The sequence below is a fragment of the Cervus elaphus genome, chromosome 12 (assembly GCF_910594005.1).
Source record: "Cervus elaphus chromosome 12, mCerEla1.1, whole genome shotgun sequence".
In the NCBI taxonomy this organism is placed as follows: domain Eukaryota; kingdom Metazoa; phylum Chordata; class Mammalia; order Artiodactyla; family Cervidae; genus Cervus; species Cervus elaphus.
In genome coordinates, this window is record NC_057826.1 from 51,067,388 (window position 1) to 51,084,421 (window position 17,034).

The following is a 17,034-nucleotide window of genomic DNA, read 5'->3' on the forward strand; positions in this document are numbered from 1 at the left end:
AGGGACATGATATACAAGCTGATTGGAGCCTTGTGGGCCCAGGAGAGGCAGGTTCTCTCAAAGGGGAGGGCTCTGGGGTGAAAGGAGGAAGCAAGTAGTCTCTTCCTGGAAGAGCTGGGCCATGTGAGACTGACTGGGATAGTGCTAAGTGGAAGACAAAGCTGGTGAAATATTCCACGCTCAGGCCAGCAAAGGCCTGGATTCCTACGTGCAGATTTGGAGGTCTTGGCCAAGGGAATAAACAAAGGATACAGAGGCGAGGAATAAGGCTGACGTGCATTCTCTGCATCTGTTCATATTAGAAACTAGATGTGAACTATGCAGAAAGCTCACATTAAAATAGAACTGGCAGTTATCCCACTGAAGAGCTGAGAAGTTTTGATTCCACCTCCTCCTCTGTTTCATATATGCTCTGAAATAATTTTCTATGGTTTGTTTTCCCAGCAATTTGGAATACACTATCCAGAGAGCATCTGTCATCTTCCTTCTCTTGCTTGAAGACTCTAAACGGAACCCCTAACTTAGGCTCTTCAAAGCACGAAGTTAGATCTAAATCATGGAGCTCTGAAGTATCTGGAATACTTAGGATTTATATGGAACAGATATTGTAAATTATAAAATTTCAAAAGAGAAAGAAGTCTGGAGGTAAACATAAAAAGATTCCCTTCCAGCAGTTCATCCTGACATGTGGGCTGTCCTGGTGACTGAGGGAAGAAATGGTATAGAATCAGAGCAAGACTGGAAAATAGATTTTACCATTAGGCAGGGCCTCATTCCCCCACTGACTACACCAGTCTCTAAGCTGTTCCCAGATAGAACCAGTACTGTGGTGGGCAAGTTTTTAATTCCCTGCAAACATCCAGTCTCCCCCTTCAGAGGTCAGGACACTCCAGGCGTTGTGTGGAGGCTGGTACTGTTCCTCATCTCTGGGCTCTGCCGTGTTTAGTCTCCGAACCCAGCTGTCCCAGGGCTAGGCTACTTGCTAAAGGCTAGTTGTGTCTTCCTTTACTCCAGAACCCTTCCCTTGAAGACAATCCAGGTATACATCTTCTTGAACAGGACTTTGGAAACTCAAAAGCTGCCTAACTCTTCCATGAAGCAAGGGGAGCCTGACTTTTCCTGCCTGAACCTTGGTCCTCCCTCTTCAGGATGGGGAAGGAAGCCTGCCTCATGTTCTTTCCTGATGAGCTTACTGCCAAGGAAGCAAGAGCTCTTCTCAAAAGGTCGTCCTGCCAAAATGTTAACAGTGTGATTAGTTCTAGTTGGAGTTCCAGTTGATTCAGACTTTCTCCTTTATACTTTTCTGTAGTTTTGAACTTCCTATAGTGATTCTGTTGTCTTCTTCCTGTATGTCAGGAAAAAAGTACAAAAATAATAAAATTCCTGTTTTAAGGATTATTGTTGCTGTTCGTTTGCTAAGTTGTATCCAACTCTTTGTGACCCCACGGACTGCAGCACTCCACACTCCCCTGTCCTTCACTATCTCCTGGATTTTGCTCAAACTCATGTCTACTGAGTTGGTGAGGCCATCCTACTATCTCATCCTCTGCCTCCCTCTTCTCCTTTTGCCTTCATTCTTTCCCAGCATCAGGGCCTTTTCCACTGAGTTGGCTCTTCATGTCAGGTGGCCAATGTATTGGAATTTCAGTTTCAGCATCAGTCCTTCCAGTGAATATTCAGGGTTGATTTGCTTTAAGATTGACTGGTTGGATCTCCTTGCAGTCCAAGGGACTCTCGGTAGTCTTCTCCAGCACCACAGTTCAAAGGCTTTAAGGACTACCTCTCATAAAACCCTTCCAGATGTTTTATCCCAGGTGAAAATCAGCTACTGTGGACCACAAAGTGTCTCACCTGTGCCTCCATCTTAGCCTTTATCACTCTATATAGTCAGCATTGCCTTGTTCTTCTTCCAATTCTCAGTGATTAGTTCAGTCACCAGCATATAGTAGGCTTTCTACTGAATACGTTAATAAGTCAATAAATGAATAAGTGAATGACTGACAGATCCTGTATTACCTGCTCAACCCTGGACTTTAAAATGTTTCCTAGTCGTAGATGACTTCATATCTATTAGGACAAAGGTGATCCTTTAAGACCAAGATGGTTTTCCCAAGCTTAAGAATCCAAGAAATATGACAATCTTGCTGATAGAAACCTAAAACTTGTTTGAAATATTTCTGTATTCCTGATCCAAACTCCTTGCTAATCCTGGTATTAATTAATCTTTAAAAATTATTAATTATCTTTAATAATTAATTAATCATACTTGGAAGTATGATAGCCTTGGGCTCTAATGGATTACAGCTAGGAAAGTTCTAATTGTCCTTACCTACTACTTAAAAAGGACAGTCACCTCCACAGCCAGGTTCCATTGACATAACATCTTTTATGGTTTGTTTCTTATTAATAGAAAACTGATGGTTCTATTACAGAACAACAAGGGTTGCAGGGAAGGGATAGTGACCATTCTAAATACTCAGCCCACTTCTCTATTGTGATTTCAGGGGTTTAAGAATGCCCTCTTGAACCCCAGCCATTCTCCATGTCTTCACTAACTCCTTTTGTTTCCATGATGCGGGAACAAAGCCTTCATTCCAAGATAAAGGCTACCCTATAAACTTACCTCCAAGAAAGAGACATGGCTAACCACGCTGTCAAGATTTCAGCAGCATCCCACAGACGCTGAAAGGAGAGATAGGCCCTGCAGAGACCAAGCAGGGAAGTTTGGAGAACTTAAGTCTATCGTTAATCAGTCCCAGCTTTGCCCAGAGCTTACCTAGCTTTCAGACTAGATGTAGGCTATTTAATGGTAGAATCCTTGGGTTGGGATTTCTCTAAAGCCTATAGAACGTGGCTTCTGGTTCACTCTCCCTTTGCCCTATACTGTGAAGAACGAGACTGGGCAGGATGATTAGGGACGCATAGCTGGTAACAGCACAAATGCAAAAGAGGACTTGCAAAGGGGAAAGTGTGTTTTTTTCTGTTTTAAGAAACCTGCTGACATACGGAATGCTTCCGTTTTTCTGCAGAAATGCTGCCTTCAGTGGACAAAATTCAGCCACAATCAAGCTAATTGAATGCACAAATGTAATATTTTTCCAGGGCACCTCCAATTTAATGCTTGATGAAATTGTGTCTTTCGCATATATTTACAAAAGCTTTTCTTCATCCAGAAATGTCTGTTAAAATTGCTTATAGATGCTGAGATAGCAAATCACTCTTCTAATGTAATGAGATAAGTCATCTCTATAAACTTTGCTTGCTCAAATGTACTCGCATAAAAGAAATCAGGCTACAGGCTTTTTTCAATAAATAGAATGAACAACTAGAACTTGATGGCTATAGCATGTTCTGCCTCATTGCTAAGAGATGTTTAAAATTGCTCCCTCTCTCTCTCTCTCAAGCAGCGCCGTTTTCATTTTGGTAGTTGATGGAAAAAGGAGGTCAGATAAACTGATGTGGATAAGAAGCCAAAGCCGTTTGTCAAAATGTGGGGAGAGGCCTGGAGATTGGAGTCATTTTAAAAACTAAAAATTGATTTAAAAGATTTCTGTCCTCAAATCATTTTTCTTGCTAAATGTAGCCACTTTGTGAGCCTGGTTTCCTCTGCTCCAGCTATCTTTACTAATAATTTATGCCAAGGGAATTTCACCTACTGGGAAGAATCGTATGTACAATCATTGGTGCATATCACAGTAAGACAGGTCCAAAGATCAGAGTCCATGGAAAAGATGAGGCCTTGAGAGCTTTAGCCATCTGTTTCTTAAGATTTGTCTTCCAACTCTAATCTGGAAGCCAACAACGTGGCACAGAGGTTTAGTGGGCCACCTCACACACACCCAGGGTCACCACATAGGGCTGTGATGTATGGCTGCTCAGGCCGTGCACTGTAGGCACAGCCTACAGTGAGGGGGCATACTGAGGGGGCATGCCATTCACATATACTGCAACGTGAAGGGTGTCATCTGGAGCTGTGTAATGCGACAGTCCTGTCCAGCCCACCATGCGGGTCAGGAGAGGAAAAAAAAATCATATCTTCTCATTCATAGTTTAATAAGTTCCCATGGCTACACTGCATGCATTTATCTTTAACTTCTCCAAGAATACAATCAGCGTTCTTATTATCAGGTGCCAAAGTAAAATGGGGAGAAGAGTCAAATCCCCAGATGGTTCTTTACTTCAAGAAACGGTTTGGACAGCGGACTGTGGAGGACAGGCTGGAATCCAGAATACGAGACCAAATTCCATATGCCATTTCTGTTGGCTTTGGAAAACGCTAGGCAGCCACTGCCCCATTCAGGGGAGACAGCAGGCAGCATCTGGAATGGTGCTCTGGGGGCCTTCCTTTTGCCAGTCTGTCTCTTGGATTTCCTTTCACGCCTGCTGGGGGTCTAGACCAGCCAGACCAGTGGCCGGGAGAGCCTGCCCAGCCCTGCCTTCTCCCTCCAGTTTTCTGTCTGTTGGGGAACGGAGCCTAAATGTGCTCAGCCCCATCCCTTCTGAGGCCAACACCAGGCTGTGGGGGGAAGCAGAAAGTCTCTACTTTTTAGGCAGTTCTTGAACTCTGGCCTCAAGCACACGAAAAAGTCTATTTTGGGATGAGAGGAATAAAATCTAATATGCATAGGAGGAGACATTTGAGGAAAAAAAACCCATTTTTAGCCTAACTTGCATTTTTCTCTTTTAAAAAATGTATTTATTTTTTATTGAAGGATAATTGCTCTACAGAATTTTGTTTTCTGTCAAGCCTCAACATGAATCAGCCATATATCCCCTCCCTTTTGAACCTTCCTCCCATCTCCCTCCCATCCCACCCCTCTAGGTTGATACAGAGCCCCCGTTTAAGTTTCCTGAGCCAGATAGCAAATTCCCATTGGCGATCTATTTTACATATGGTAATGTAAGTTTCCATGTTACTCTCTCCATACATCTCACCCTCTCCTCCCCTCTCCCCATGCCACAAGTCTATTCTCTATGTCTGTTTCTCCATTGCTGCCCTGTAAATAAATTCTTCAGTACCATTTTTCTAGATTCCATATATTTATGTTAGAATACGATATTTATCTTTCTCTTTCTGACTCACTTCAATCTGTATAATAGGTTCTAGATTCATCTACCTCATCAGAACTGACTCAAATGCATTCCATTTTATGGCTGAGTAATATTCAATTGTGTATATGTACCACAACTTCTTTATCCATTGATTTGTTGATGGACATCTAGGTTGCTTCCCTATTCTAGCTATTGTAAATAGTGCTGCAATGAACAATGGGATATATGTGTCTCTTTCAGTTATGGTTTCCTCAGGGTATATGCCTAGGAGTGCGATTGCTGGGTCATAAGGTGGTTTTATTCCTAGTTTTAAGGAATCTCCATACCGTCTTCCATAGCAGCTGCATCAATTTACATTCCCAACAGTGAAAAAGCATTCCCTTTTCTCCACACCCTCTCCAGCATTTATTGTTTGTAGACTTTTTGATGATGGCCATTCTGACTGGTGTGAGGTGATATCTCATTATAGTTTTGATTTGCACTTATCCAATAATGAGCAGTGTTGAACATCTTTTCATGTGTTCATTAGCCATCTGTATGTCTTCTTTGGAGGAATGTCTGTTTAGGTCTTTTCCCCACTTTTTGATTGGGTTGTTTGTTTTTCTGGTATTGAGTTGTATGAGCTGCTTGTATAATTTAGAAATTAATCCTCTGTCAGTTGTTTCATTTGCTATTATTTTCTCCCATTCTGAGGGTTGTCTTTTCACCTTGCTTATAGTTGTCTTTGCTGTGCAAAACCTTTCAAGTTACATCAGCTCCCACTTGTTTACTTTTTTTTAATTTCCATTACTCTAGGAGGTAGGTCATAGAGAATCTGATTTATTTTATCGAGTATTCTGCCTATGTTTTCCTCTAAGAGTTTTATAGTTTCTGGTCTTACATTTAGGTCTTTAATCCATTTTGCGTTTATCTTTGTGCATGGTGTTACGAAGTAGTCTAATGTCATTGTTTTACATGTAGCTGTCCAGTTTTCCCAGCACCATCTATTGAAGAGGCTATCTTTGCCCCATTGTATATTCTTGCCTCCTTTGTCAAAAATAAGGTACCCATAGGTGCACTGGTTTATTTATGGGCTTTCTATCTTGTTCCATTTGTCTACATTTCTGTTTTTGTACTGGTACCATACCTTCCTGATGACTGTAGCTTTGTAGTATAATCTGAAGTCAGGAAGGTTGATTCCTCCAGCTCCATTCTTCTTTCTCAAGATTGCTTTGGCTATTCTGGGTCTTCTGTGTTTCCATATGAATTATGAATTTTTTTGTTCTAGGTTTGTGAAAAATGCCATTGGTAATTTGATAGGGATTGCGGTGAATCTATTTCTACCATTTACTCTTCCAGCTCACTAATTTGTTCTTCTGCTTCGGATATTCTGCTATTGATTCCTTCTAGAGTATTTGTAATTTCAATAATTATGTTGCTTGTCTCTGCATGTTTATTCTTTAGTTCTTCTAGGTCTTTGTTAATTGATTCTTGCATTTTCTCCATTTTGTTTCCAAGGTTTTTGATCATCTTTACTATCATTATTCTGGATTCTTTTTCAGGGAGTTTGCCTGTTTCCTCTTCATTTATTTGGACTTCTGTGTCTCTAGTTTGTTCCTTCATTTGTGTAGTATTTCTCTGCCTTTTCATTATTCTTTTTTAACTTATTGTGTTTGAGGTCTCCTTTTCCCAGGCTTCAAGGTTGAATTCTTTCTTCCTTTTGGTTTCTGCCCTCCTAAGGTTGGGCCAGTGGTTTGTTTAAGCTTCATATAGGGTGAGATTTGTGCTGAGTTTTTGTTTGTTTGTTTGTTTTTCCTCTGATGGGCAAGGTTGAGTGGGGTGGTAATCCTATCTGCTGATGATTGGGTTTGTATTTTTGTTTTGTTTGTTGTTTAGATGAGGCGTCCTGCACAGGGCACTACTGGTGGTTGGGTGATGCTGGGTCTTGTATTCAAGTGGTTTCGTTTGTGTGAGTTCTCACTATTTGGTACTCCCTAGGGCTAGTTCTCTGGTAGTCTAGGGTCTTGGAGTCAGTGCTCCCACTCCAAAGGCTCAGGGCTTGATCTCTGGTCAGGAACAAAGATTCCACAAGTGGTTTATTATGGAATTAAGTGAGATTAAAACAAATATCTAGTCAAGGCTATGGTTTTTCCAGTGGTCATGTGTGGATGTGAGAGTTGGACTGTGAAGAAAGCTGAGCGCCAAAAAATTGATGCTTTTGAACTGTGGTGTTGGAGAAGACTCTTGAGAGTCCCTTGGACTGCAAGGAGATCCAACCAGTCCATCCTAAAGGAGATCAGTCCTGGGTGTTCATTGGAAGGACTGATGCTGAAGCTGAAACTCCAATACTTTGGCTACCTCATGCGAAGAGTTGACTCATTGGAAAAGACTCTGATGCTGGGAGGGATTGAGGACAGGAGGAGAAGGGGATGAGAAAGGATGAGATGGCTGGATGGCATCACTGACTAAATGGACATGAGTTTGAGTAAACTCCGGGAGTGGGTGATGGACAGGGAGGCCTGGTGTGCTGTGGTTCATGGGATCACAAAGAGTCAGACACGACTGAGCAACTGAACTGAACTGAACTGAAAATATCCAAAAACAAGAAACCAAAGATGCACCCCAGAATAATGGCAGTTCCAAAATCAGGCAAATAATAATTAAAATAATGGAATATACACCCATGAGCAAAGTCAAAACAGTCCAACAAAAATAGAGTACAGTAGATTGACCTGGCAAACAAAGGAAACCAAAAATTATATTTACCAGTTAAGAATGAAACTAATTAAAGCACAAACTGGAAAACAAGACTAAAGCAAGGTGACAAGTGAGGAATTAAGCAATGAAAGCAAAACTGAGAAATATATTGAGAGGGAAGGAAAGAAAGAAAAGAAAGAATAGATATGCAAAGTTAAATAGAAGTAGATGAAGAATTTTCATACATTAAAGATTAACTGCAAGGGGAAAAGAACAGTAGGAAAGGCAAACAAAGGAATAAATGTAGAAAAAATATAATAGGTTTAAAAATTTTAAATTATATAAAAAAGGAAAAAATGGAAGAAGAAAAAAAGGAAAAGGAAAACTCCACAGAACTGCAAAAGCCCAACGTAGAGGCAGAGGTTTATAACAACAATTAAAAAATGTAACTGAGGGGGGAAAAAAAACACTCAAAAGCTTAATTGGATTTCATAGTGCCAATAACGGAGAAGGCAATGGCACCCCACTCCAGTACTCTTGCCTGGAAAATCCCATGGACGGAGGAGCCTGGTAGGCTGCAGTCCACGGGGTTGCAAAGAGTCAGACATGACTGAGCGACTTCATTTTCACTTTTCACTTTTATGCATTGGAGAAGGAAATGGCAACCCACTCCAGTGTTCTTGCCTGGAGAATCCCAGGGATGGGGTCGCACAAAGTCGGACACGACTGAAGTGACTTGGCAGTAGCAGTAGCAGTGCCAATAAAATCAACAACTACAACAGAGGGGGAAAAAGGGGGGAAAAAATCCAAGATTCTACAGAACAAGTCAAACAATAAGAATAATAAATGTTTTTACTGAGTCACTGCTGTCAAGAGTCCTTTCCCATACTGGGAGTCACAGTCCACCTCACCTCCCTAGGATGCCCTTCAACACTGTGCTGACCTCTGGACCTGCTGTGGGGGCAGCTCAGGTTCTAATCTGGTCCTGCTCCTGTGTGTTCTTGCCTCCAATGTCCACAGCTATCAGAACTAGTGCATTTTCTTTTGTGGGAGCTCTCAGTGGCTTTTTATATATTCCAAAGACACAGAGGCTGTCTAGTTGACTGTGTGAATTTAATCTGCGGCTTGTACAGCTGGTGGGAAGGTTTTCGGTCTTCTTCCTTAGCCATACTGCCTACTGCCCCTGAGTTTCAATTGTGGTTTTATTTCCACCTCTGCATGTGGGTCGTCCACTGGGGTTTGCACCTGAGGCTGCCCTGGAGGACTGGGGTTTGCCCCAGTGAGGGCCAGGTGTGGAGGTGGTGCAGCTGCTTGGGTCGCAGGGGTTCTGGCAGCACCAGGTACTCAGGGGAGTTGATGGCTGGGGCAGCAGGAAATACAGTGCTCTAGAAGGGTATGGCAACCAGTATTGGCCCATACGCTCCAGTATTCTTGCCTGAAGACCCCCTCTCTGACAGAGAAGCCTGGCAGGCCACAGTCTACAAGAGTCGGCCACGACGGAAGCGACCCTGCGTGCACAGACGCAAGCCTTTTTTGGCCTGTGGCAGCTCGGCCCCAGGGAGAACTGAGCGTGAAGCTGGTGCAGCTGCTTGGCTTTCGGGGACCCTGTCAGTGCCAAGTGTGCAGGGACGTGGACTGCCTTGCCACAGGAGTTATGGCCCTATCAGAGTCTCTGTTCCAGCCTCTTGTAGCTGACGATCAGGCCTCTTTGGCCAGTCTTTCTCTGTAGCTCCGCCTGTTCAGGCACTTACAGGGCTCCTTGCCTGGGGTCCTTCTCTGTTCGGCACATCAGGCACATAGAGGGGCCCCCTGGCTGGGGTCCTACTCTGCGGATCAAGGCGGCAGGCACCTAAAGGGGCACCCTGGGTGGGGTCCTACTCTGCAGTTCAGTGCCTTGGGTGCTTGATGGGCCAGCGTCTCTATTGCTCAGCTGCCAATGCTGGTGTGTGGGGAGAGAGGTTATGGTGCTGGCTCCACCCCCTATGCTGGACTCAGTGGTATCGCCTTGCTTCCATGGCTGCAGGGCTTTCCTCCACAGGCATTTTCCCCCACAGTCTTCTCCCTCACATCCCCTCGATCCCTCTCTCCACAGTCACCAGCAGCCCTTACCCTGGGATTGCTCCACAATCCCCAAACTCCAGCTCCCAGCCGCTGCACCCTTCAGGGGACCAGCGTTCCTGTCTGGGGTATATATGGCGGCGGTAAGGACTGTCTGATTCTCATCCTATTTAGGCTGCCAGAGATCAGTTGTTTTACTCTCAGCTTTAAATGATTTTCCTCTGCCTCAAACAATTGCCCTGATGTGGGGATCAGACCCCTGCTTCAGTTCCCCCACCTGTCGAGGGCAGGTCCAGGCCTACTAACACTCCTGTTTTTCCCCCTGGTTCCTTCGTCCTACCAGCGGACATGACTCTATATATTCTTTTCCACTGGTCAGGTACTCCTGTTCACTCTCAAGTGATGTTCTGCATGTATTTCTGTGTCTGAAGGTGTACTCCTGATGTATCCACGGAGAGAGATGTACTCCAGGTCCACCTACCCTTCTGCCATCTTGTTCTCCCCCCTAACTTGAATTTTAAAGAGTATCTCATTAGATTTACATGCACTTCACAGACCTCTAGGGACTCAGAGTCATGTTCCATCTGAGTTTCTACCTAAAGTTTGCCAAAGGTCAAAACAGGAAATCAGTCAGCTCACAGATGTCTCATCATGTGCTTAATGTGGTGGTGTTTTCACCAGATCTGAAAGCTGAAAAGTGGGGCAGAGGTTCTCCAGATTCCCCTCTCTGTCCAACCAGCCCATTTCACACCTGCATTTCCATTACTGCCTAGGCCTGCAGGGCACTAAGTGCACTGGACATTAGCCAGAAGTCAAGAATTAGCAACTGCCAGAGCATCCTCTACAAACAGGAAATGTAAGAATTTAGGGATAGTTATCAACACTGCCCCAGCCCTACCCCCAGCTGAGGGGAGGTACCTGTATGAGCAAGCTGTCTGCAGGGTCCTGGGCTAGAAGCCTAAGAACAGCGTCTTCACCTGGTGAATGGAGATAGGTACATCAATACACATACCTGTTGAGCTTGCAGCCCAGCCTATCCATGGAAGGAAGGACCAGAAACCACGTGACTCTAGGAAAGCACCTGGCTGGCTGGGAGGAGAGTAGGAGGGACGTAATTTTCACTGCACTGACCCTTTGTGCCTTTTGAAATGTGAACCAGGTGTAAGGATTAGCTCTCCTCCATGATTAAGACCATGTGAAGTGTGTGGAGAGCTTCCTCCCAGCTGTAATGCTCTCCCTTAGATTTCAGGGTGAGGTTGGAATGTCTCCTTCTCTGGGTCATCCTTCTCAATCCTCCCAGGAAAACTGCTTTCTTCTCTGTGCCCCTGTCCACTTGTGTTACACTACCTGGACAAGAATGCTGTAGCCTGACTCACTGACACGTGAGCCCTCGAGGTTGGGACAGGATGTTGTTTATTCCTCTGACTCTTCTGGGAACATTTGCAGTATTTGGTGAACACACCATCCCACCCCTTTTCCCAGTTTGAGGCCCCTGCAGATACTGGTTTTCAACTGTATAAAGATGAGCAGAGATGAAGGGGGTCATCCTGGGATTTCTCCCAAAGGTACTATAAATCCCTTGGGTAAACAGATGCCCAATACAACCTTCTGTTTATAATGAGAAGTGCACCCATCCACTTTTGTTATGCTGCCTGTGCTGTTCAATACACTAGGTGCTAACCACATGTGGACACTGATTATTTGAAATGTTGATAGCATGACTGAGGAATTGAATTTTTAAATTATTTCATTTAAGTGAACGTAAATGTTAACAGCCACATCTGGATAGTAGCTACCATATCGGACAGCTCCTTTCAAGAGCTTTCTTCCTTGAGGGGACAGCCTTACCAGCTGAATAAGACAACCCTGAAGCATGTCTTGATTTTGAAACAATTAATTGAGAGCAAGGTCCACAAGTACCTGTTCCTAAAGTAAAAATTCAGTTTATTCACCTGTTTATGACACAGTACTCGAGAGGCAAAGTGTTTCACATCATAGATTTCACTTCCAAATCCTTGGAATGTTCATTTCTTTGGCTATAAAGAGGGACTAGCCGGGAAAGCCAGGTAATGCGTAGGAAACTAAACTAACAAAAGAGCGGGTGGGGTGGGCAGCGCTAATGTCATCCTCCCAGGGATGGGCACAGGGGGCTGTTAGCTGCAAGCTGATTGTGGAGAACCGTTAGCTGGAGCACGCAGCAGCCGTCCTGGACGCTCGGGCCATCGCAGGGGTTCAGTCATCCCCACCACACAGGTACAGCAGCGCTTTCTGGTAGTCGCCCTTGGTGTCTTGCTATAAATGGCCGAGGAGAAAAAAAGAAATTCTGGGTCAGGAGAAAGATCCAAATTCTGCCGGAACAGAGAAGCAGGCCCACGGCACATGAAGGCCCTGTGGGACCTGCCCAGATGCCCCCAGACCACCAGAGGATCCTCAGAGAGTGGTCCAGGGGGATTACTGCCACAAGCGTAGAGAACAGGGGGTTCTGGGGATTAACATGGTAAGTGACCAGAGGACAGAACCTGGTCTGCTCCTCCTGCACTGAGGTCCTGCAGACACCACCCTCTTTCTCCCTGGCCTGCACCCTTCTAGAAAAGACACATGAGGCCCCTTCCTGTCTCCCTGTTTTGTTTTGTGGACTTTTAACGTCACATGGGAAGAAGCTGATAGATTAAGGAAATAATTACTTAGAGCCTAAATGGCCCCAGAATTTTAAACATATGCCCTGTGAAACCTAGTTGTAGTGAACTCAGCTCTGAATTCATCCCTGGTGACCACTGACATGCCTTTGACATTTTCAGAAAAAGGGGTTTGCAGCATACATCTGAACTAAACAAAGTGGGAGGGACCACGGTGACTGCAATCGGTTCTTATAAAAGGATGCTCCATCCCTCCAAAACGGGGACAGGCTAGACCAGGGGAAGAGACGGAGGTTCTGGGTGAGGAAATGTGGCCCAGGCTTATCACAGAGGAGTTTCAAGAAATGGAAATATAATAAAATGCAGTTTGAATCGACTGAAGTCTTTTCAGGATGTCAGCAAGTCTTACAGGATCACTGTCATGAACGCCAACTATCACAGTAGAATAGGTATGGGAAATATAAAATATTTGCCTGATTCTTTAACTTTCCAGGACACATCGTAATAGCACTTTGAGAATAAACCCCTGATATTTGATGAGTAGCATCTCTTCCCTGGGGAGTTAGGAAACAGAAAACCACCATGTTGCCATTGTTCTGCCAGACACCTGCCTGGGACCCCAGCCCCCTGACGGCCGGGGGGCCTTACCTGAATGTAGTAGTAGAGGGACTTCCCGTACTTCTTCTTGAATTCAGATCTAATTTTCAACATGTCCACTTCACTGCGCGAGACCATGATTCTAATCAACACCTTGTCGCGAGTGCCCTTGCCCTGAAAACCAAATGCACACTCCAAGTTACAATTCACCAACAGTGTTAATCATTAAAAAGGAGTCTAGCGGGGACTTGGTGATCCAGTGGGTAAGAGGCCAAGTTCCCAACTCAGGGGGCAGGGGTTCAATCCCTGACTGGGGAACTAACATCCTGCCTGCTGCCCAGAAAAAAAAAAATAAAAAAAATTTTAAAAAAAAGTCTAGTCGGAAAAAAAAAAAAAAAAAAGTCTAGTCGGTTCTCTTGCTCATGGAACTGATCTAGGTTCTTGATGGTGCCCTAAGAGATTACAATAACAGTGAAACTGCTCCCTAAAGAACAATGAGCATCTTGGAATTCCAAACACACCAGTGGCACAAACCCCTGCACACCATGCATTTAACAAACGTGACCTGAGCACTAACTACTGCAGGGCTCAGAGTTAAAGCATGAGCGTTCACACGTGTAACACAAAGCTCCTGGCTCCTGGGGGCTCGGGGAGCACATGTAACCACGTTCACCACAGCTCTGTGCCATCAGGAATGGCACAAACAATAAGGACCACTGAGTTGACTTCCAGAATCTTATACCAGAGAACAGGTCAAATGTGACATGGAACCTACGGGGAAAGGGAAGAGAGGCCGTGTAGATAAGAGGGTGGCCCAGGAAAAGGCGGCAAGGGCTTGGAAGCCGGAAAGCATGAGGCACATGTGACAAGTGGAAAAGGGGATGGGGCTGTGGGAAGAGACGGCCACTGAAGGGAAAATCGCAGGGCTGGCTTTGGACTCATACAGATCCAAGGTTCAAGTCTGGCTATGCAACCTCAAGCAAGCCAAGAGCTTTCCAAGCTCCATTCTCCTCCTCTAGAAAGAAGATGGCCACACAAGCCCCGTAGGTTTTTCAGCAATGATTAAAGATGAAGTCAGCAGTGCAATGCCTACTGCACAGTGGTTGCTTAATAACCTCTCTCTTCCTCGCCCATCCTTAGTCTGCGGCACCAGGAGGGAATCGCTGAGAACTCTGAGCAGGAATCTAATGTGATCACCATCTGGCATTTTCTGTCCTGTGACACTTTGTTTTCTACCTGTCCACAAAAACGCACTAAGTCGCTGGGAGAGGCAGAAGACTGAAAACCACTGGACTGTGGGTCTCCATCTGTCAGGGGCGAGCATAGCTGACCAGCGTGGTCACCTCGACAATGGGGTCTCTTCTGCCATCCACTAGTTAAGGAGACTTTGGGCCACAAAGAAAGGAAAGCCTAGTGTGGAAACGTGGACCTCTCGGCCGGCTGCTCTTACCTTCATGGAGTCATACAGTCTGTCAGCAAAATACAGGGGCTTGTTCTGAATGCACTGGACTGCGGGGAGAAGAAAAGGGTCAGCAAACGGGCTGCACAATGGGAAATACTCAGGGAAAACCAGGGATCCTCTAAAGCCCTGAGTGCTTTTAAACCAGGGGAGCCTGAGGGCCACAGAAACCGATGCATATATGTGCGTGCCCCCCAAGGAGAGAGCCCTTTCGCTGGTTATCTTATTCTGCCTGGGCAGCTCTCCATTTTACCAACGTAAGCCCTTCTTCAGTCCTGCATCTTAAATTCATACGGTGAAGATTATGAAACTACCTACAACACGTAAAGAAGTCACACTTCCCAAAGCCACTTGAATGATCAGGATGGTCATTCGTTACTTTTCTGCTTCAGCACAGTGGACTGAAAGCTGACGTCCGCTAGGATGGGGCAGTGGCGGGGCCGGGGCGTGGAAGGGGTGCACACTTGCTTACCCAGATTCAGAAAGGCATTTTCCAGGTCTCCTTTGACCTCCTTCTTGATGCTCTCCAGCATGTCATAAGGGCTGTAGCTCTTGTACCTTTCAAATACTAAAGAAGAGCAGCAATTATTGTAACAGAGCCAATAAGAGAGCTGTCAATGGTTACCCACACAGTTACACATCACACACACACGGATGATCACAGCATTCTAGGGGTTAGGGAGTGCCTTGTGAACCAGGGCCAACACTGCTCCAGTTGCCCTGGGACAGCCCTACCATGCATCCGTCCTGAATGGCACAGCCCAGGGCATGTATTTTGACCATCTTCATCTCTATAGAGTGGAACCCATTTTATTTAAGCTACAAGAAACAGTATGTGGCACCCAGCCAAGTCCCTTATTTAAAAAAATATGGCAAGATAAAATGACCTAGACAAGAAGAGGCAGCCCACCAAACAGGCACTAAACATGGAAAATATTTAGGGGGAAAAAAAAGGATCCAAAATGGGAGAGAAGGTTGAATGGATTTGGTGAGGAATGGGTACAGAGTGGAGAATGAACTCTGTTCTGGCAGACCCAAGCCTCTACACAGACACCTGTCAGCAATGGCCCAACTGAGAGGGCCCCTCATTCAGGCCCCGGGACTCTAAGACCTCCCCAGAGCAGCACCCACCTTTCTGGAGGTGGCACACGCTCCGCTCGGTCATGATGCTGATCCACTTGGGAACATCAGTTCCTTTCCTCTTCACACCAGCATCATAGAGATCCTATGAGCACAACCAGCCAGGAAAGTAAACACCACAATCCAGAGAGCAAGGTCATTAAAAACACATCATGCGAAAAAACAACCACCAACCAAATCTACGCGTTCAAAATGCCAAATGAGAAAGGAGGATGGCACTGCAGGCGCAGGAAAAGTGTGCGCTTTTCTTGATCAAAGTCAAAGTCTTGATCAAGAGCAGTCTTCCCGAGGCAGACCTGCAGTATGAGACTAGGTTGTTTGTGAGGCTGATGCTGAGCCAGTCTTCCCTGAACGCCGAGGGAAGAACCAAGAGCTTCTACTCATCTACAGAAGGACAAGCCAACGCTCACTAGCGCCTTCCATCTGCTGAAGACAGCTGCAGGCCAGGCACCCACCCCGGGCTTCTTAGAGACTGAGAAAATGATGTAGCTGGGGAAAAAAGCTGCTTCAACCACATTCTCAGTTTCTAGAAAATTTAGGGGCTACAAGTAATGTTAAGAATGTCAAGGAAGGAGGGAAAAAGGCTTACGCAGGAGACAATACTCATTGAGTGACCGTTCACTATCTTGGTGCTGCAAAGCCTAACTTCCATTTCTTTATTAAAAAGCCTTTTCTACCTCCTGCTAAAAGTGCTGTGTGAACTATACTGAATTTTAAAACTAAAACGAATTAAAATTAACCTTGTTCGTCAGCTCCTGTGAAATACGTCGAGACAGCTGTCGACCCTCTGGGAAAGGCAGGCAGTTCATAGTGATCTGCATCAGCTCCCCAACTAGTTCTCAGTGACTATGGGATGGGAAGCAGCAGGACTTCTATTTGGCCAGAAAGGAAGACCTCTGCCTCCTTCATCTTCTCCCCCGCCACCAGGGCCGTGAGCTTCCCTGTCCCTGGCCACGCCGCTACCATCTCCTTCCGCTGTTGCGTGCTGTGTGCTTTATTAGGGTTCATTTGGAGCAACTGCACACCAATGCGTACAGTGTAGCCCACCCTGCGGAAACTGGTTCCTCCATACAAAGCAAAGCTTGGACGAGCAGATGTGAGTCAGATGCCGATCCTGTAACTAACACCAGCATTACAAGGTCTTATAACTATGGCTCCCAGAAAGTGAAAATGAAGTCCACAGGTTCTTTGACATTTCTCCCTCCTAAACATGGAGCCTACCTCCTCTTCTGCTGTCTGGAGGCTAGACCTAGGGACTTGCCTCTAATGAACAGAGTATGACAGAAGTGACAGCGTGTGACTCTTGAGATCACATCCTAAATGGCACCTGGCTTCCTCCGGACACTGTCTCTCTCGGAGCACTCCCTCTGGGAGAGCCTGCTGTCATGCTGTGGGAACACTCAGCCCCTTAGCGAG

General features: G+C 45.4%; 1 protein-coding gene across 1 annotated transcript in view; it reads right to left on the reverse strand.

The window, feature by feature from the left end:
- Window positions 1-11,703: 11,703 nt before the first annotated feature.
- ANXA2 (annexin A2) overlaps window positions 11,704-17,034 on the reverse strand; it is a 42,934-nt gene continuing 37,603 nt past the window's right edge. The window contains exons 9-13 of the mRNA XM_043918960.1: window positions 15,610-15,703; window positions 14,951-15,046; window positions 14,470-14,528; window positions 13,071-13,193; window positions 11,704-12,078 (exon numbers count right to left, since the gene is read on the reverse strand). Coding sequence (XP_043774895.1) covers window positions 12,019-12,078; window positions 13,071-13,193; window positions 14,470-14,528; window positions 14,951-15,046; window positions 15,610-15,703 — 432 coding nt within the window. The 3' untranslated portion in view covers window positions 11,704-12,018. The remainder of the gene's footprint in view (window positions 12,079-13,070; window positions 13,194-14,469; window positions 14,529-14,950; window positions 15,047-15,609; window positions 15,704-17,034) is intronic.